Here is a 21,082-nt window from a genome sequence, read left to right as displayed (position 1 = left end):
AAGCAAACAAGCTCACTTTCTTGAAATGGTACCTAGCATAGTACCGTCACACGTCAACATAGGCATTCCATATACATCTTTGGTTGAAACAGAAAAGAGACACCCACATGCATTTCCAAATATGCCAAAACTGAATTCTCATATAATGTATCCTGCAACTAGTTCTATCCATAAAATGAAGACGATATTCCCTGGAAAAGTCACAGCTAAGAAAAATGAATGCCTGGGGGAGGGCAGTGAAATGAGAGATCCTATGTGACACCTGACTTTACATTCAGTCTGTCCTACCCAGGAATTGACTTCCGGCTGTACTTAAGATTCAGGAATAATAATGTAGTGTCCCACCCTCTTCATCTGATTCTAAGTAAATATGTTAACTAGGTGAGCACTTATTTACATTTAAAAACAAAGCCTCCAGAAAGGTGTAAAGTTTATTAACATCTTTTAAAAAAAAGATGGGACAGTAAACAGCTACTGAATTTGGGATAGTTCCTTATTTACAAGTTTTACTGCAGGAGGCCCGTTTTAATCAGCATTTCACATAATCAAAGGAGTACAGTTTTTCCCTAGAAATATCAGTATTTCACTCTCCAGGTAAAAGACTATTGAAAACATTGAGTGACTGCCCCAGTTAGAAACGGATAAGCGAATACCTTGAAAATATATAAAAAAGAGTAACTGCTACTTAAACATGAATTTTCACAAAATTATTCTTGTGCCTAATTCAATTTACTTAGAAAAGCTGGCCTAAAAAAAAAAAAGCAACACATGAATATGTCTTCATTTTAAGTACATGCTCTCAAGCTAGTTTAAGAAGAAAAGTTGAATTAGGGTTTCCAGAGTTTTAGGAGTCCATCTTCACTGTAAGTAGCAATCAGGTTCTGATGAGGGTGATGTGCGATACCAATCACATCCTTCTCATGAACCTGGAATAGGTAAAGCACAGGATTAGGGTATACAGGTCTCTAACAAATCACTCTGAAGAAGCTTCCAGAGCTGAGTGGGAGGGAAGAAGAGTGAAGCTCCTACTTCTCACCAAAGGAATCAAGCCCAAGGCAGCCTCAAAGAGTGCTAACCAAACACACAAACCAAAAACTCAAACGAGGCTATCACATGGCTGATGACATTTTCTGTACTTTTCTTCATAACACTTTGAGCCAAACCACTCCTGCACTATAGTGGGTCCTAGTCATCATCACCATTTTATAAATATTAAGCCAAGACAGTGGCTGAGACCAAACAATTCCTTCAACTCAGTGAACTTATTAGTATTTTCCTCAACTAGAGGACACCTTCCACCTCATCTTGTTTTGTTCACATCTTGGATCTATACTGGAGGCTTCACAAGGCAGACATGCCAACAGTTCACTCAAGAACAGTTTGAGATGAGGTTATTCTCTAACAGAGCTATGTGTATAATTTTTTATACATTCACCAGACCATTTCTTTTTCCTCGACTGCAGACGACTTCATTTTCCCTGCCCAACCACCCCTCTGCATTTGGGCTGTGGGCGGCATGTGACTAATTCTAATCAAAAAAGAATGACAAACAAAGTAATATAAACAAACCACTTCCAGATGTGGGTCTTTAAAACATCCAGTATACCCCTTCAACTATCTTTTCTCCTTCTAAGATCTCAGGGGCCACATATTCCAAATGGCACAGCTAAAAGACAGAGGAGGACGATGCAATTTATATCACACTGTGACATAGTAAGAAACTTTCACTGTGTTAGACCACTGACATTTAAAGATTGTTTGTTACAGCAGCTAGCATTAATTATTCCTTGTTACTGATTGAGCCCTCTTACAACACAAAGCTGCTTAAAAAACATAATCTGATAGGATAATATACAAGTAATTTGTCTTTGAAAGGACACGGAGAGGACTAGCTATATCTGCCACTCTCCAATCGCCCTGGATAAGGTCTAACCAATCTAGCTGGCTAGACAGGCGTGTTCCCTTCCTTCTTCTCTGCTTTATGTACACCCATCCTATCCACTTGAAGCTGAGGGCTCACTATAAAGGATGACTTTTCCTGATACAGGAGTTAATTCCATACAATTACTTATGGGCCTTTTTTTATTTAGTGATAACATTTTTACATTTTTTTATACCAAGGTTCACACAGATAGCAGTCTGGAAAAGGTTTACTTCAGAGTTCAGAAAGACATACGCATTAACAATTTCTGTAGATGGCCGTAAGTCAGTAATACTTACTGTCAAAGTTCTCTCCAGTTTGCCAGTGACTGTGCTGAAACAGTAGAGCACAAAGTCCTCCCCTACACAGTAGATCCATTCACCACGGGGAGAGAGGGCACAGCAAACAAAGTCACCACCTTCTCTCTTACCAGAGCTGAAGCTTCTGACAATCTAGATCATTAACACAGCCCAAGGTAAAAATAAAACACCTGGATTAGCAACAGTTCTACTGCAGCAGTTTAAACTGACATCTTTATGTTACTTTGTACTTTGGTTTACTGTCATTTATAATTAGGTTACCAGTTCCATTCACCATGTCCTGAAATATTCAAAGGATAAGCTATCCTAAGTCAGTGGCAGACAGACATTTACAATTCACTTGTCCCAAGTCACCAATCCTACTCTTTAGTCTACTGAGCCATTTTACCCAGAAGCAAATTCGTTAGCATACACAATTTCCTAAATCAACATACTACTGGTTCTCAATGCTCTGTGGACCCATGCTCCCCAGTTTCCTCTTTCTAACAGAATGAGATGCCCTCTCCATTCATGATGGAACTCTGTCTCCAAGACCTTGCTTGCTCTATTTTACATACCATTAAGATCACCATAAATCAATGGAGAGAAACCAATCTCAAAAGGTTAAAAGGCTACATATTGTATGATTCCATTTAATTACTATTCTCAAAATGAAAAACTGTAATAATGGAAAACAGATTAGTGGCTGCCAGGGGCTAGAGCTGTGGGGGAAGGGTTTAACTATAAAAGTGTAGCACGAGGGAGTTTCTTTGGGAGTGATGAAACAGTTCTGTATCTTAATCGTGGTGGTTACATAAATCAACACGAGATGAAATTTCACAGAACTATTCATGTCCCACCTCAAAATGAATGCACGTAAAGACGTAAAATCTAAATAAGGTTTGTATGTGAGCTAACAGTGTTTTACCGATGTCAATTTCCTGGTTTTGATAACTGTACAATGTTTATGTAAGATGTTGTCATTGGGGGATGCAGGTCAAGGGTGTACAAGAACTTTTAAGTTTTTAAAAAGCCAAGCAGAAAACTAGGAAGTGGGCAACTATGGCTATTATGCAGTGTCCCAACAGGTACTGCAGACCAGCCATCTCAACCATAGGTTCGTCACTACCAATTTATCATTTACAGGGACTCAAGCAATGGAGACAGAGTTCCATACACCAGCCCCTGCGTCTTCTCCATGCTCAGCAGGATCCCCAAGTGCCCAGCCCAACATTTCAGTAGCATCACAACACATTCCCAGGGCTTGAGACCTCAACCTTGATACTCCTAATGTCCCTGGTGCTATAAAAGTGAGGTTCCTTGGGAACCAGCAGGTGTTCTGATTATAAATACACATCATAAAGACACTGTTGCCCTTCTCCTATTCGAGTTCCACCTTAGATCACATAGTAGCTAGCAGATGTCCCAAGCTGGTAATCCATACACTGTATCTCCCTCACTCACACAGGGATTGTTATATCAAAATCTTCAGTGAGGTTCTGCAGAAGGCTTAAAGACAGATCAGGGTCTCATTTATCCAAAGGATGCAAAAGAAAGAGAACAGTATACAAACATCCTGGGGAAAGTAGATTAACTACTGAGATGCCAAAAAGATGTTTTGTAGACATAGAATTTAAAATATTAAATATGTGTCTGAAAAACAAATATAGTGTATATGGTTTTCCAAGTGGTGAACCCATATTTGGTTACTGAAAGTGCCAGGACCAAGACACGCTGATATGGGAACAGCCCACAGGGCTTGAGCAAAGGCACTTTCTGAGCACTCACCTGTCCCTGCATGTTCATGATGACCACTGTGTTTGATCTGTTGCAAACCACAAAGTGCTCTGGGTTTTTAGGAAGCAGTATCACACTGTTGACAGTGATGTCTGTCCCTGCAGTGCTGCCCAAGGATTTAAAGGTATTTGAACATTCTGTGGTCTTCATGTTCCAGATCTACAACACAAAAATATAAGGCATAAACATTTGGGGGGCGGAGGAGGAAGGTTAACAATTTCTAATGTTTTGCAGTTGAAAATTATATTACTAAAAAAGAAAAAAATTGACTCAGAAAAAAAAGCTTCTTACAGTCCAAATACCTAGCATTGCCATATACATAAGAGCTCCCCATTTGCTGATTAACTGGTATAAACAAAATAAAAATCAGAAAGTGAAATAATAAAACCCTTTTAAAACTTATGATCTTTCCCTACAAAATTTTCCTTGGCTGACAAGCTACATATCTTTAATATCAGCTATGTGTCAACACTGCTACTGTCATAAACAACCAGAAAGCTACCCCTCTCTGGACACCAAAATGAAATGAGGGTTTTTTAGATTTACATGCTCAGGACCCTGAGATTCAGACTTGGTAGGTCTGGAGTGGGATGTAGGTTTGTGCAATTTTTAAAATCTTTTTTTGTTTTTAATTAATTAATTATGTGGCTGCGTTGGGTCTTCGTTGCTGTGCGCGGGCTTTCTCTAGTTGTGGTGAGCAGGGGCTGCTCTTCATCCCGGTGTGATTGCAGTGGCTTACTGCAGTGGCTTCTCTTGTTGCAGAGCACGGGCTCTAGGCATGCAGGCTTCAGTAGCTGCAGCAGGCGGACCCTAGTGCGCACGGGCTTCAGTAGTTGTGGTGTGAGAGTTCAGTAGTTGTGGCTCGTGGACTCTAGAGCGAGCACGTGGGATCTTCCCGGACCAAGGATCGAACCCATGTCTCCTGCATCGTCAGGCGGATTCTTAACCACTGCACCACCAGGGAAGTCCCCGTGCATTTTTTAAAAGCTCCACAAGTGATTCTCAGCTTGTACTGAGAACCACTGCAGAAGTCACAATGTTAACAGACACACATGAGGATCCATGAAGCGGAAGCTACTCTTGGCCACTTGTGTGACCTCTCCCAGTCCAACATTTCTTCTGCTAATAGTTCTCCACCCTAATGCTTTTCACCTGGCCCTTCTGAGCTACTATGAACTGAAGTGGTTAAATCAGACATCACAGTTATTAAAATCTGAAATGTGCTTAGAGAAGGGATGGACCAACTATTGCCTGGCATCGTCTGGACAGCACTCACTTCATGAGGTATAAAAACTTCAAAGGCATGGACTATGTTGTGTTTCTTCTGTGCCTTCAAAGGAACCCAGCACAAAACAGATGTTGAATGAATACCTATAGAGAGGAGGAAATATTTGCCCCACTAGTTGTCCCAGTATTTATTTTCTTAATAAATACTGTATCATCTACCCCTATCTCCTCTCCAAAGCCCAGCAGCCTAGAAAAGAAATGAACATTTCAGGGATCAAGAGTTCTAAGACTTCTAGGGTTTTCTGTCCAAAAGGTCAGTGAGATGCTTTACCCCACTTATTGCAGAACTAAACGAAAAGACCACAAAACAAAGAGACCTACACGAGCCACCTCCCAATGGTATTTTTACAAGTTGTGAGGCCCATATATTGATACATAGCACAAAGAGGGCAAACCGCATGACTAAAGCACTAAGAGCTCTGTGTATTTCGCCACCTATCCTGAGGAAGAGTACATCTCCTACCTTCAGGTTTCTGGTTCAATTCCCAAGCCAGAAGAAGCCACTGCAGAAGGTGGTCTGACTGTTAGGGATTTGTGTTAGAATGTTTAGGTCTTCTGCCACGTAACACTCACTTACATAAGGCAATTTAAAAGCAGATCTAGAATGTAAATGGAGTGTCTCAAAGATCTCTAGCGATTTTCTATTTGGATTTCCCATCTTTTCTAGGAAATGAGGCCCTCTGTTGAAATAACTAAATCTCTTAAGGTACCGAAGAGCCACTACTTTCAGATGAGAGCTGAAGGCAATAAATAAGTATCTGAGAGGACTTGGTTCTACTCTACGCCCCTCCTGCTCCTCTTTAAATGCTATTAGAAAGGCCCCAATGTGGAGGCTCGGGGTGGGATGAGGCTGACCTATTTATTTAGCCACTGAGCTCTTCGTGAACTTGTTGCGGTGGACCGTACCTATGGCAAGATAGAATTTCACCACTGTAAATGGGGGTGGACTTAAGTTTAGAACTCCACACCTTTCCTCTTTTCCTACACATGATAGCGTCTGTAGGTTTGAGATTTGAGGTCCCTAGGCCAATACGAATTACCACAGAATACTACTACTGTCACAGACTCACCTCAATTATGGCTAAAATACTTAGTAAAGAGGTTTAACCACCACAATTATCACCATTATCACCACTGAAAACTCCTCAAAGGGCAAAAGTGGAACAGACACCCCAAAACAAACCGGTAGCAAATACTTAACCTTCACAGTGCCATCAGAGGATGCACTAATAATATAATGCCCATCCTGTGTAAATGTTGCTTCATTAACGAAGGAGGAATGGCCACGAAATTCCTTCAGGGTTTTTCCAGATTTTAAACCATGAATTCTATCACAAATAAAAGCAAATGAAAAGAACAATTAATATTCTATATATTATGGTTGGGACCAACTGTTGAAAGCATTTTAGATGAATTATAGAAGCTCACGTTAAAATATTAAATGAAGAATGAGGGCTATGCAATTATGTATGCAGTATTATTTTCATTATGTCAAACAATCAAACAAAACCACAACAAAAGCTTTGCACAGAGACTGGAAGAAAATATGCCAATAATACCACAAGCTTCTGTTCAGCAACAAACTTCTAGGTCTCTGCCGGGTCCCAGGAATCTGTATTTGTCACATGTCCTCTAAGGTGACTCTGAGGCAGGTGGGTCCATAGACCACACTTTGAGAAATATGAAGTACTGCTATAATCCCTTTCTAATCTCTCTTCTAGGTAAAGACCCAAATGGACAACACAATAGCACTGTGTCAGCTGTACTTTGGGGAAATAAGGTCTCACATACCCTCACTCTCCATATAAGAGCATCCTGGTGAAAACATAAGGAATCACTAGTACCTCCCTGTAAGGCTTCACCATATTAAACCCAAGTGAGGGCAGTTTGGGGATTCTTTTTTTTTTTTTTTTTTTTTTTTTGCAGTACGCGGGCCTCTCACTGTTGTGGCCTCAAGCACAGGCTCCGGACACGCAGGCTCAGAGGCCATGGCTCACGGGCCCAGCCGCTCTGTGGCATATGGGATCTTCCCGGACTAGGGCATGAACCCGTGTCCCCTGCATCGGCAGGTGGACTCTCAACCACTGAGCCACCAGGGAAGCCCCTGGGGATTCTTACTTACCTAATTGTCTGGTCAAATGAGGCACTAAGGATCTGACTGCTATCCTTAGAAAAGCTTAGACAGGTGACACCTTTACTGTGTGCTCTTTCAAATCTCCTTAAACACTGTCCACTCTGAATCTTCCATACCTTTATTAAAAAAAAAAGAATAGTGAAAACCTGTAAATACTGTCCCACTGTACTCTGCAGAGCCAAGCAAGATGCAGTGCTCACTAATATGCTAAAAACAGCGTTAAAAATGCATGCTAATAGCTGAATATGATATGTCTGGTTCACACAGTACAATGATAACTTGAATCCTTTGAAACTTAAGCCTCTTTCCTTTTAAATTATTAAAACAAAAATTCAGACTCTAAGTTCACTTAGCAGAGACCATTTCTGTATTTTATCCAGCCCAAGGGATTTTAACAGCAATTAAATACAAGCCACAGCTAATCAACTGCTAATCACCTGCAGACCACCCCATCCCCTAAGCACAACACACCATAAGGTGAGCCACAGTGGCACAGCAGAAAGGGCACAAGCAGATCTGGACTGAAGTCCCAGATCTGTCACTTACCAACTGTGTGACCTTAAATTATTGGACCTCCCTAGGCAGAGTTATTATTAGGATTAAACAAGAAAACTAAAGTCACTGGCATAAAGCTGATGCTCCATAAAGAGTAGCTGTTATTAAGCAAAAAACCTATGTAGGACACTAACTCATTACAGAACTCTCAAAATGTCTACATACAAGAGTTCATGCCACTAATTCATACCTTGATTTTTCCATCTTGGGCACCAGTTGCTAACATTTCTGTATCTCTGCTGAAGCACATGCAGAGGACAGCATCATCCATCATCATAAAGTTATCCTGGGCCTGGTACTTAAGATCCTAAAGGAAACAATGATAAGCAGTTATCAAAATAACACAAAAACACCAGTTACCCCAGGTCTCTGCAAACTCACTAAAAGCAGGATAATTGGACTATGCCAACTCTAAATCTGCAAAGCAAATAGTGTCATGCACACTATTCTGATGAACAACTGGTAATACTGGGAAGAACATTTTTACACAATTCAAGTAACTATTATAAAAAATGCAAACATATTAGCCTACATCTTTTGCTTATGATCCTTTCTAAGCAAAATTTCCCTACAGTACATATTGTACATCTTTAATAAATCTGAATTTATTTGTTTTTAGGGTATGACATGAGAAATTAATGTTTTGTCCATACTGTCAGCTACCTTTCCTAAAACCATGTATTGATTAATCTATTTATTTGTTATTTTTCTTTTATCATCCATTACTGTTCATATTGAAATATATATATATTTTTTTTTTTTTACATCTTTATTGGAGTATAATTGCTTTACAATGGTGGGTTAGTTTCTGCTGAAATATATTTTTTCTAAAGTATAGAAAGAGACTGCTTCATGGTTAAAAAAAAAGATAAATTATAAAGAAATATACAATGTAGAAGGTGAAAGTCACTTATAAATCCACTAAGCATGGAGTGGAACTTAGTACTCTGTGATCAAGATTACATTTTAAATCAGGGGTTAGTCAACAAGTAGCTATTTGGGAAAAAGTTAAGTTCGATCTACACCAATTTTAGCACCCTAAACAAATGCCAGATGGATCAAAAATTAAACATAAAAAGAAACATAATGAAGGAAGTCCAAAGGTACAAACTTCCAGTTGTAAAATAAGTGCCATGGGGATGTAATGTACAGCATGGTGACTACAGTTAGTAATACTGTATGTATATTTGAAAGTTGCTAAAAGAGTAGATCTTAAAAGTTCTCATCACAATAAAAAAAAAAAGCTTCTAACTATGTGTGATGATGGATGTTAACTAGACTTACTGTGGTGATCATTTTGCAATATACACAAATATTGAATCAGAAGCAATCCAAAAGAGAAATGGGCAAAGGATATGAAAAGACTTCACAGAATAGGAAATACTGGTGGCTTTTCACACATAAAAAGATATTCCACTTCATTCAGAATGAAACACAATTAGTCCTACAATAAGGTTAGAGTGGAAACAATAAGCAACTGCTTACATATACACATAGAATATTCCAGAAAAGTTACATAAGAAACTGGTAACCCTGAGTGGACCAAGGAAGGAAGGGAACTGACTGGCTGAGGGACAAGGTGGGGAACAAGACTCTTTACTGAATAACAGTTCTATCTTATAAAATGTTTTATCAGATGTACATATTACCCATTCAAAAAGTAAATTTAAATTGCAAAATTAACAGATAATTTAAAAACAGTAACAGATAATTCTCCCACTAGAAAAATTAATGTATTTAAAATACTTTACCTTCCTGATTTTTCCAGTCGTAAAATTCCATACTTCAATGAATCCATCAACAGACCCAGTAACCAGATACTGACCATCTGGAGAAAATCGAGCACACTCCACATGTGATTTCTGACCAAACTGTTTCAAATGAAACAATGAAACAGATGCACTTTTATGTAGTGGCCTTAAAACAATTCCCATTTTAAACTTTTGAGAGCTCTGTCCTAGCATAAAGCCATAGCTAGCCTGTATCATGGAGTTTGGGAGGGGTGTTTCTATACCCAGACACCAAGAGATGCTAGATATATTTTCTCCAAACAGTTTAGCGTCTAGGCTCTCCACTGAAACTAGTTTTTGTTCTTGTTTTTGTTGTTTCTTTTTTTTAAATGAAGCTGGTATTTCCAAAGAAAAGCAAAAAAACTATTTTAGCAAGGGACTTAGAACAAATAATCCTGTTAACTCAAGCAATAAAGTTTTACCAGAATCAGCCACTGTTGGCATGACTTTCACACTCAACTAAATATGGCATATGTTCCTATTTTTTTTTCATCTGGGGGAAAAAATTCTTTTTTCAAAATAAATGGCTATTTTCCTCCACTATTTTTTAAACGAATTTTCTATCACTGCTTCTTTTCATGACCTTCATTTAATCAAGTGATAATGTGTGGCTGACTAACTCTAGGAGAACTGATTAAAGCTGACAGATTGTTTGCCTGGGAAATGTATCCTGAGCATTTACCAGCAAAGATGCTTCCATTAACAGATAAAAACTACAGAACGTTAGACAGATGGGAACAGAGAAAAGCTCTATTATGAGTTTCATTTTAAATGCCAAAAAAGGAAGTGTTTATAACAGAAAATCTTAGTCCAGCAGCATAATTATAATGGATTTCTATTTGTCACAAGGTTTTAACCAGGGTAAATAAAAGTGCTGCCCCAAAATACCTTTACATGCAAATCAAAACATATAATCCAGAAAAGACAAATTCAAAACACTAAGCCAAAGTCAAAGATTTGAGGAATATGAATTACTTTTAAATCTATAAATTCAATCAGAGCACAAACCCAGAAAGAAACTAATAAAAAGGAGATGCTAGGGCTTCCCTGGTGGCGCAGTGGTTGAGAGTCTGCCTGCCGATGCAGGGGACGCAGGTTCGTGCCCCGGTCCAGGAAGATCTCACATGCCGCGGAGCGGCTGGGCCCGTGAGACATGGCCACTGAGCCTGTGCGTCTGGAGCCTGTGCTCCGCAACGGGAGAGGCCACAACAGTGAGAGGCCTGCATACCGCAAAAAAAAAGGAGATGCTAAAGTAGCAAATATGGTTGTAATTCTGAGGACTGCAACAATTATTTCATTATGCTTTTTCTTAGAAAAGTCAAAAAACAAAACAAAAAACACCAAGAACCAGCCATCAAGGTGATAAAATTATTTTCCTCAAACACCACTCAAGCCCACTTTACAATCCATGCCTGGTACTTTGCCTAACATGTAGCAAGCAAAAACACAAATGTTGAACAGGACAAATATATAGAAATTTCATGGTTGTTAGTCCCAGGCTTAACCAAAGAGCTAAGCAGTCTTCCAAATGCAGGATTCCTTGGAGGAAGTCCAAGGGCAGATGATGGGCCAGATGTCCAATGTATGTCCACTCGGTAATACAGTTGAGGTGTGCCACTGCCTGGCTGCAGGGACACCTCAGTGATCACCGGCAGCAACCATGAATGTTGTCAGAGCTGGAGAATGAGTTCTGCTCCCCAACCCAAGCTCCTGGCACAGGGCCTGGCTAAGCAAGCATACATTGAGTCCCCAACAAATGATTACCGACTGGCTGAGTGTCCAAGGATCCTACCTTAATATGCCTGCTCAGCTGCGTAGGAAACTTTTCTTCTTCCACATCTTTGACAGCTGCTTTGCCTCGGAACAAATCTATGGTCATACCAGGAGGAAGCAATCCCTGGTGCTGCTGCCACTTCAGTGCCTATGAGAAAAGAAATCCACTTGGGTGCTTTTAAGATCTGGTCCTGATTGTTCAGACAAAGCCTGAAACTGTGAGCCATCCAGACCCAACCATCTTTGGCCATCCAAACACAACATAAGCTCAGCTATTCTGTGTCCTAGGAACACAGGCTGATCTCAGGGTAGAAGAGGACTCTGAGAGACAACAGGGCCATGTTTTTACACCTATTTTCTTATAGGTGTCTCTTATTATAAATAAAATTTGAAAAACAGAAATCTCCCATAGTTCCAACATCCAAACACAGCTACTGTTAGCATTTCATATGTTACCTTGTAGTATTTTTCCCCTGACATATATGTTTAATTTATATAGCTGTAATTATACCATATGTAAAATTTTATATTGTTTTCACCTATCATTAGATCATGCTATGACATGACCAACATTTCAATGGCTGTACAATATATCCTATGTAGTGGATGTTTCACAGTTTATTTAATATATTAATGGACATTTATACTGCTTCTAATTTTTGCACTCATCTAAATAATGCTGCAGTGAACACCTTTGGACATAAGGCTTTTTCTATTATGAGCATATTCCCCACTTGCAATAGGTTCCTAGAAGAGGACTTACTGAATCAAGAAAAGAACACAAATGGTTAAGGCTCTTTATATACACTGCCAAAGTGTTTTCCCCAAAAGACACAACTTCAATAGCATTCACGACTGCATTATGGGGAGTGGAAAAACCATGGACTTTGAAGACAAATGGTCCTAGTTTGTCAACTATGCTATTCTGACTCCCAATTTCACCAACTAAATTCAGGGGAAAAGCCTAATTCCTAGAGCTGATGAAAGGATAAAATAAAATAATATATGTAAAGTCTATATAACACAGGGACATGATCAATGTTGATTCCTTTTTCCCTTTACTATATCAAGAAAACAATAATTTTGGATGTCATTTAAAAACTCTAATGAGTGGAAAGTTACGCCCTACTTTAGTCAATTCTCTGATTAGAGTTTGAGCTTTTCTGCATGTTTATTAACTACATATATTTCTTCTGTTAGCTGTTTATTCATGTTCTTCGCTCACTCATCTATTGTGTTCTTACTATTTTTCTTATCAATTTGTGAGCTTTTAATGTGATCAAGACATTGTATTTGTTGTTTATGTTCACCAAAAAGAATTTTTTCCCAATCTACCCATTTTTTTTATTATAGTTTTAAAGCGTTCTTTTTATCTTAAGTTAAACTCTCAAGTAATGAAATTTGTTGACCTTTACCTTGGTGTTTACTCCCTACTCACAGGAAATCCTTCTCTATCAAGAGGTTTGATACATTATATCACCACCTAAGTTTTTCTATATTCTTAAAATACATAACTTTCACTCTATCTGAAATTATGCTTATAAAATATGAGAGAAGGCTCTAATCTGACATTTCTCCCCCATTCTAAAGTAGGTGCCCCAACACCATACACTTAATAATTCCTCCCTGTTCCTAGGTTCTGTGACATTCCCACTAACATCTATTGAATTCTTATAAATAACAGGATCAATTTCTTGCACTGCTTTTGCACTGGATGCCAAGTACCAAAATGATTCAAACTATAAACCTGTTAAAAGCTTCACTACTTCTAGGGCTAGTGTGCTCTCAACATTCTTCCTTTCCAAAATTTCTTTGATGAATATACTTCCAAGTTTATTTTTTCAAGTGAACGCTAGAATTCTTCTGTGAAACAGTTCTAATCCTATTGTGATCTTTATTATAAACTGCCTTAAATCTAAGAAGAACTGGCATCAACACCAGTCTTATCCAGGAAAATCAATGTTTCACCATCTACTCAAATCTTCTTTCATTTCTCTTGAAAGCTTTGAAAGGCTTTTGCTTTTTTAAAAAGTGGAAATAAATCATGTATTACCCACAAAATTTAATGCTAGAATTCTTATATTGTATGCTGTTGCTATAAACAAAAGCTCTTTTTTTCACTGATTATTCGAACTGGCCAGTGCTGATATGTAGAAATGTAATCAACTTTTGTATATTTTATATCTCACAACTTTACCAAACTTTTAAATTAATTCTATGATTATAGTTGAAATATTTAATGTTTATAAATACTATTAATTTTGTTTATTTCTTTCCAAAATTCGTATGTTGCTTATTTTTCATATTTTACTTTAATGACTGGAGAACTTGACCTGTCTCCAATCAACAGGTACTCTCTATAGGCTCTTTACCCTTAGTCTACAGTAGCTTCAAATCACTCCCAACTTTAAAAGGAAAAAACAAAAACGAAAACCCCTCTCTACATCACCCCTATCTCCTTCCTTTAACAACCAAGAAAGGAACAACTTGAGAGATGAAAAGGGAAGCCAAGAAGAAAAGGGTTAGAAAAACTAAGAGAGGAGTTTCATGAAGACGAGTGGTTATCATGGTTGAGAGCAACCAAGAGCATGGGGAAGATGAGGTCAGAAAGGAGTCTGTACTCTAGGTCGCATTAAAATTGTAACGACAATGCTAGTAATACTACTACTGAAAAAAAAAAAAAGAAAAGAAAAGAAAAAGAAAAAAGAAACACCACCAGCAGCTACCAGTTACTGTGTGTTTACAAGGTGCCAGGCAAAATACAATTGTTTTAAGTACATTTTATCTCATTTAATCCTTACTACAACACCAAGATGAGTAACTGGGATCAAAAAAGTTAGGTAATATGCCCAAGACCGCATAGCTGGTAAGTGAGAGAGCTCAGATTCTAACTATGGTAAACATTTGTTCCAATTTGTTTCAGACAGTGTTCTGGCACGATGATCAACAATTCCCTCAAGATTGGATGATAAATTCTATTGTTACTCTAATTCTGTCTCTAGAGCGTATGCCCTTAACCACTAATCTATACTGCCACTCCCAGGAAAGGTGAATGTGGCATGGCACAGCTGTTGGTACAAGCAGCTCTACAGGTATTTCCCAGTTCTTAGGATGTCTGATTTCTTTAGCTCATACATAGACTTTATATGGTACAGGAAACACTACCAGGAGTTCAGAGTCATTTCACTTCCACAGGCTGTAATTACCTGACCCAGCAATGCCATGAGACGAGACGGAGGCACCACGCTGACTTCCCCAGCTAAGGCCTGGGCAATCGCTGCTCTTCTCTTCTCTTTGCTACTTCCATCGGGGTATGCCTGAAAAAGGAGCGGCAGTAGCATCATTTCCAAGAAATGGCAAAAGACATAAATGTGCTTATTTTTTAAAAAGTAACAGTAATCAAGCAGAAACAGTCAAAAAGGAAAACATAAAAAGTTAAACAGAAGATTGATCAAACCATTTAGTTTTTAAAAACAACTTCTCAATTCTACCCACTTGCATTTCAAAAGTATGAGCTGAGATAGAACTGAGGTCAGCCAATCCACACTATTATTTCTGAAAAGAGCCTAAGTAAACTATGTCAAAGCCAGAGTTGTTTTTCCAATTTTTGAAAAATCTGCAGAGCCAAGGATTCTTTTATATTCTTTAATAATTTTGTTCAGTCAAATGACTCCCAGCCGAGAAGTTCTTCACCACCTCTAACTTAAATCCTGTCCTGGCAATCCAAACTCCTTCCTTTATCCTCACGGTTTCTGTGAGTTTACTCTAACAACTTCCCATTATCCAGTGCCTATTAAATTCTTCTTCCTCCTATTTAGACAAGCTTCTAGTAAAAGGCTGGGTGAAAAAGAATGAAACTATATATATATGGTTCTGGAATAAAAGAATAACAATCATCATGCTCCAGTAAGCATAATCAGCTGAGAAGCAAAAACACAAGCTTTTAAGAACTAAAAGAACCAGGACTTCCCTGGTTGTCCAGTGGTTAAGACTCTGCACTTCCAAAGGGACACAAATGCACAGTGAACATACCAGCAGTAGAGCAGCACTTCTGGGCCAGTTAAGTACGTGGGCTAATGTGGAAATGATACCAGAATAAACTGTCTACTTTTTTACTAATCAACACACAATCCTATATGATGAGGTGTGGGGGGGAGGGAAGGTCCTCAAATACTAAACTAGATTATTCTCTTTAACATATGCAAATTTCAACCAATGTAAATAAACAAAAAAGTATCATTTTCAAAAATTAAATCAAAAATACGAAAAGTATCCAATAAAATGTTTTTAAAAGATCACATTATTGCTCAAAGTTAACAACAGTTTCTTTTCATTACCACAGTCATACCTCTCGAGGATCGAAATAAGACCTGGCCAAGAGGTTTTCCAGATGAATATACCGTTCTGGCTGTGTTTGTTTTAACATAATCATGGGATCAGTCTGTCTCAGAAGAGATCTGGCAGCACCCAATTCACGGAGCTCTATTAATTCCAAAACAACCTGTATAATTGAAAGAAAATGGCTGTCAATGCATTCGCTTATTAATTTTTCTTTTTCAGTACTATTTCTGACATAGAAATGGCCTATCAAAATGATCTCCAAATCACAAATCAGGAAATGCCCCTTCTCCTTTTCACAAGCAATTTCAGGCAGACAACTACAGTAATTATAAAGTAATAACTTCAGTCCTTCATTTTTATCTACCAATCTCCTCTCCTCTACCAATCTCCTCTCCTCTTAGGTCTCTTACTCAGAATGTAGATGCTAGAGAAAACTAAAGATGGAAATATCTCTATAGGCTCCAGAGAAACCTTTCTCCAATTACCAAAATTTTCTTTAGGGAATTAACTAAACTCACGTGGACTGTAAAGAAACAAACCCATTTCCCTATTTTTACTTCAAACCACACGACATTCTTATTTCCAGAAAATCCACTCTGTTCTGTTATATAATAAGTAATTTTACGATCTATGTCCTGGTTTCCTGACACACATCTTCTAAAAACCTTGGCATTTCCCCAGTGATAGAAATATCTTTGTTATTCATAAGCCCTCTGCATCACACCTGAGTTAGTGCTAAGGAGATGGCTCAGGACAAGGGCTGGCTATCAAAAGGACCAACCATATGATTAGAGGGTTGATGCTCTGAGCCAGCCCAACCCTGCAGAGGGTCAAGGAACTAGAATTTGAATGAAAAATCTCAATGGAGCTTCCTGGTTGGTGAATACTTTAATGTGCCAGGTAAGAGACAAACCCTAACTCCATGGGGGGAAGGCACTGGAAATTCTGGTTCAGTACCCTCCCAAACTTCACCCTATATGTCTCTTCATTCAGCTGGTACTGATCTTTCCCCTTGATAATAAAACTGCAATCATCAGTATGTCACTTTCCTGAGGTCTGTGTCATTCTAGTGAATTATCAACTCTGAGGGGGTCGTGGGGACCCTCAAATTTGTAGCCAGTTGGTCAGAAGTATAGATGGCCCAAAACCCCAAAGTGTGGCTGGTGTGTGAAGTAAAGACAGTCTTGTAGAGGACCGAGCCCTTAACTAGTGGGGTCTACACTAACTCTGGGTGGTTAATGTCAGAACTAAATTGCAGCACACTATTTGGTGTCAGAACAGTTGGTGTTAGAATAGATCATTCAATGGTCACTTAAGAAAGAATTTCAATTTGGGAAAATCTTGGCTTTTCCAAGAAGAGAGATAAAAATACAGAGTAGTTGGGCTTCCCTGGTGGCGCAGTGGTTGAGAGTCCGCCTGCTGATGCAGGGGACACGGGTTCGTGCCCCAGTCCGGGAAGATCCCACATGCCGTGGAGCGGCTGGGCCCATGAGCCATGGCTGCTGAGCCTGTGCATCCGGAGCCTGTGCTCCGCAACGGGAGAGGCCACAACAGTGAGAGGCCCGTGTACCGCAAAAAAAAAAAAAAAAAAAAAAAAGAGTGGCACTCAAGCTTTGACAGTGTAAATTTTAGGGCTGTTAAAGCCCCATAATGCTTGAAGAAATGTTCACGGATGCTTTCCAGTCAGGGGGCCCACAATAAACCAACATACAGGGATCAGCATCACCCCCACTCTTACCTGTTCATAGAGGTCAATGAGGGTTTTGTCTGGCAATTTCAGAGACTGTATAGCCTGTAAAACAGTGTCCCAATGGCCGCTATTAATGTCAGCCACAAAACTCTCAATGCTGTCCACAGTATTCAGAGACACAGTAGTCTCTTCCTGCAAGGTGGCTAATGCCCGATGTAAACTGTTCTCCTTTAGGTACTGCATGATAAGACGGATCACACTGAAAGAAGAAAGCAAGTCATTCAGCTCATGGATCCTCACTCACCAAAGAGGTCACAAAATAAATCCCACCCCAGTTTATTTTTCTACACAACCATCCTCCTTTCACTACCTACTTTCCGTTTCTTTATCGTGTGAGTAAAACTTTCCAAAAAAATCACAGAACCTAAGTTACAAGATATCATCCAGTCCTACTTCCAACTCAGAAATAGGAGAACTGGGGTTCAGTGAAGGGAAATAATTTGCCCAATGTCTCACAGTCAGCTAGAAAGCAAGTTAGTACCAAGAAGACTCTCTTACTTCCAAGGTCAGAGATCTTTTTATTATGCCAAGTTTCTTATTAATTCATATGATTACACTGTTGCACACTATAGTAAAATACTTTAAACCAAGTCTAGTCACTGACACAAAATAAATGATTGGATGATTTGGTCCATTTTTCAAATGACAACAAAAAATATGAATTGAGACCTTCTTAAAAGGGATTTGTTGAACACAAATAAGTAGAGCTATACTGTATGTAAAAGCAAAACAAAGCTATGTGTCCTCACTTGCAAAAATAACACCTACCCACTGCCTTTATTACCAAATGTTCAGGACAAGTGAAATAAAAACATGTGGATTCAGTTTCCCAAGGAAAAGAGGACCCAGACAATCTCCAAATACTCAGAGAACAAGCAACGGTTTTCAGCATGTGACACGTCATTTCGAGTTAAATATATATAATTAAAGCTTCTTTTTGTTGTTGTTGTTGTTGTTGTTGTTTTGTTTTTTCTGAGGTACGCGGGCCTCTCACTGTTGTGGCCTCTCCCGTTGCAGAGCACAGGCTCCGGACGCGCAGGCTCAGCGGCCATGGCTCAGGGGCCCAGCCGCTCCGCGGCATGTGGGATCTTCCCGGACCGGGGCACGAACCCGTGTCCCCTGCACCGGCAGGCGGACTCTCAACCACTGCGCCACCAGGGAAGCCCGATATAATTAAAGCTTCTTGATCTTCGGCTTAGTGTTAAGGAGTCTAGTGAAGAATGTTGTTCACATAGGCAGTAAAAGTTCACTTTACAGGCTATACTACACTGTTCTTCTCTTGCCTTAAAAGTAAATATGTGGCACACAAGATATTTCTACTGGACAGCACTAGTATCAGGGGTCACACTGTCCTGGTTGGAAGGGATTTCAGACTGGAATTTAGTCAATTCTCTTTCCCAGGAGAGAAGTAATAATCAAAAAATAATAACCAATGTTTTCTATGTGTTCACTATATATCAGGTACTGTTCTAAGCATTTTGGATTCATTTACTCCTCAAAACAACCCTATGAGGAAGGCATTACTCTTACATCCATTTTACAGATGAGAATATGACCAGGTAACAGAGATAAGTGGAAAAATGAAGATTGAAACTGGCAGCGTGGCAGGTGAACATACACCCTGGACAGGAAAGCAAACACCCTCTTCTTAAAAAGGGTTCCCTTCCTGCAGAAGGGAACTGATTACTGCTACTTACAGTAGTCTTTTCTCTCATGGCCCCTTTAAGAGATACCTGCTGTTCCAGTATCACACTGTCTTCCATAGCACGCTTCCATTTACATTCCCCAAATGAAACACCACGCTTGAAAAGAACTCATATTTGACATAGCCAAAATCAAATTCACGTCCTTCAAACACAGTGTAATACATAAAGAGCTAAAAGCTTTGGAGATAGGCTGGGATTTGAGTCAGAGTTCTGTCACTTACTGTGACTATGGACAAGTCAGTTAACATCTCTTTGCCTGTTTCCTCATCTGTTAAGAAAAATAACTACTCTGTAGGGGTTGGTCAAAGAGTTGACTACACTGCTTATAGTGTGACTAGCATGGAAAATACTTAGTAAAAAGCAGCAATTATTGATAATGAAAACATGCAGCTGGGAGAATGGTTAGCTCCCACTTTGATTCAGGCTCAAAGCATGGAATCCTTTCCAACTCCTGCCCTGACTTAGGTGTCTTCATCGCCAGCACTCTCCATCACCCTTCTTTGCTTTACTTATTCTCCAAAACACTTACCACCATTTGCTAAGCCTATTTTACTTACTGCTTTTGCCTGCTGTTTGCCTTCCTCAATAACAATGTACTTTCTATAAGGGCACGGATTTTTGTTTGCTTCGTTCACTACTATATTCTCAGGGTCTAAAACAAGTACACAGCAGACTTCAATATTTGTTGAATGAATAAACCTCCCTTCTTCCTATGGCAGACCTTGAGGACAAGTCCTCTCTCCCTTACACTCAGGACACAAATGATACGTCTGCTGATTTAATTATTAAGTGTTGGCAAGAGCAAGGTAGAGGATGGAATCCTGGAAAAGTTCACTAAAGACCCTCAGTCACTCATTAGCCCCCCTCTCCCCCAAGTCTATCATTCTCCTGGCCCAATTTCCACATTCTGTCCCTCCTTTGGGCTACACAGAGCTCACAGACTAACCAAAATTCAGCGCCACATGTAACTTCATAAAATAGCTAGTCGCTCATTCATTCCAAAGACAATCATTCATTCCAAAGACAATCATTGAGCCTCGACAATGTGCTAGGAACTGGGACTGTAATGAAAAGGAGCCCCTAAACGCCTACACAGGCTAGTAGGGAGGGCAAACGGTGACAATACTGGATTAAGTGCTGGGCAGAAAAAAGCAGAGGGCCCTGTAAGCACAGGGGAGGAAACAAACAACACTGCTCACTGGGGGCGGGAAGAGAAAGAAGGCCGCGAGTGCGGCCCCCCTGTGCAGATTAGACCGGAGTCCAGATTGGATGGCTAATTTGCTCAGTCACAGAGACCAGGAGTCGGCGAGGGCTAGAACTCAGGTCTTCCAGGCATGTCTTACCCCCAACCCCGCGCCGCCTCCCACCGGGCTTTGGGCTTCCCGTCCGCTACTTTCTTGTGGGCCCGCCTCCGAGGTAGCCAGATCCAAGAAGCTTCTTTGAGGGAAAGGAAATGCCCCTCCACTCCCCAGACTCTCGAACGCCTCCCCCGAGCAGCTCCTACGACCCCACCCTTCGCCTCCCGGCCCCCGCAACCTCGCGAACATCCACCACCACGGGACTCACTCGGAGGACTCGATTTCGATCGACATAGCGCTATCTTCCCTGGCGCAGGGGCCACGCCACTCTCAGACCCAGTAGCGGAACGCACCAGCGACACCTCCGGCGGCCCCCGTACGTCACTTCCGCTCGACGTCCGACGCCCGCTCTGGAGGCGGTCTGTACGGAA

General features: G+C 40.0%; 1 protein-coding gene across 3 annotated transcripts; it reads right to left on the bottom strand.

Annotated features, from left to right (window-relative positions):
* Positions 1 to 413: 413 nt before the first annotated feature.
* Positions 414 to 21,041, bottom strand: SMU1 (SMU1 DNA replication regulator and spliceosomal factor). 3 transcript variants are annotated; one of them, XM_022551575.3, is made up of 12 exons: positions 20,920 to 21,041; positions 17,636 to 17,846; positions 15,905 to 16,057; positions 14,763 to 14,873; positions 11,576 to 11,704; positions 9,745 to 9,864; positions 8,184 to 8,300; positions 7,427 to 7,554; positions 6,506 to 6,632; positions 4,009 to 4,176; positions 2,221 to 2,373; positions 414 to 926 (listed from the first exon to the last, which is right to left on the bottom strand). In XM_022551575.3, exons 1-12 carry the CDS (start codon positions 20,943 to 20,945, stop codon positions 828 to 830), a joined length of 1,542 nt encoding a protein of 513 aa, XP_022407283.1. In that variant the 5' UTR covers positions 20,946 to 21,041; the 3' UTR covers positions 414 to 827. The 3 variants fall into 3 exon arrangements, with proteins under 3 accessions (XP_022407283.1, XP_089768641.1, XP_089768640.1); XM_089912514.1 differs by lacking the exon at positions 414 to 926 and adding an exon at positions 937 to 1,666; XM_089912515.1 differs by lacking the exon at positions 17,636 to 17,846 and having other exon boundaries at positions 20,920 to 21,013.
* Between the last annotated feature and the right edge of the window lie 41 nt (positions 21,042 to 21,082).

This window comes from Delphinapterus leucas, chromosome 6 (genome assembly GCF_059928025.1).
Source record: "Delphinapterus leucas isolate spDelLeu-1000000601 "Yukka" chromosome 6, BTC_Dleu_Yukka2, whole genome shotgun sequence".
NCBI classification, from domain to species: Eukaryota; Metazoa; Chordata; class Mammalia; order Artiodactyla; family Monodontidae; genus Delphinapterus; species Delphinapterus leucas.
The sequence above is the reverse complement of the archived record's forward strand: the minus strand, read 5'-3'. Positions and strand labels throughout refer to the sequence as shown.

Excerpts from the sequence above, each read along its gene's own strand:
- SMU1 (XM_022551575.3), bottom strand. The coding sequence starts at position 20,945 with ATGTCGATCGAAATCGAGTCCTCCGA. Across the intron at positions 9,865-11,575 it reads AGCTGAGCAGGCATATTAAG|TTTGGTCAGAAATCACATGT; the intron begins GTAGGATCCTTG and ends CATTTGAAACAG. Across the intron at positions 7,555-8,183 it reads CCCAAGATGGAAAAATCAAG|GTATGGAAGATTCAGAGTGG; the intron begins GTATGAATTAGT and ends TTTTTAATAAAG.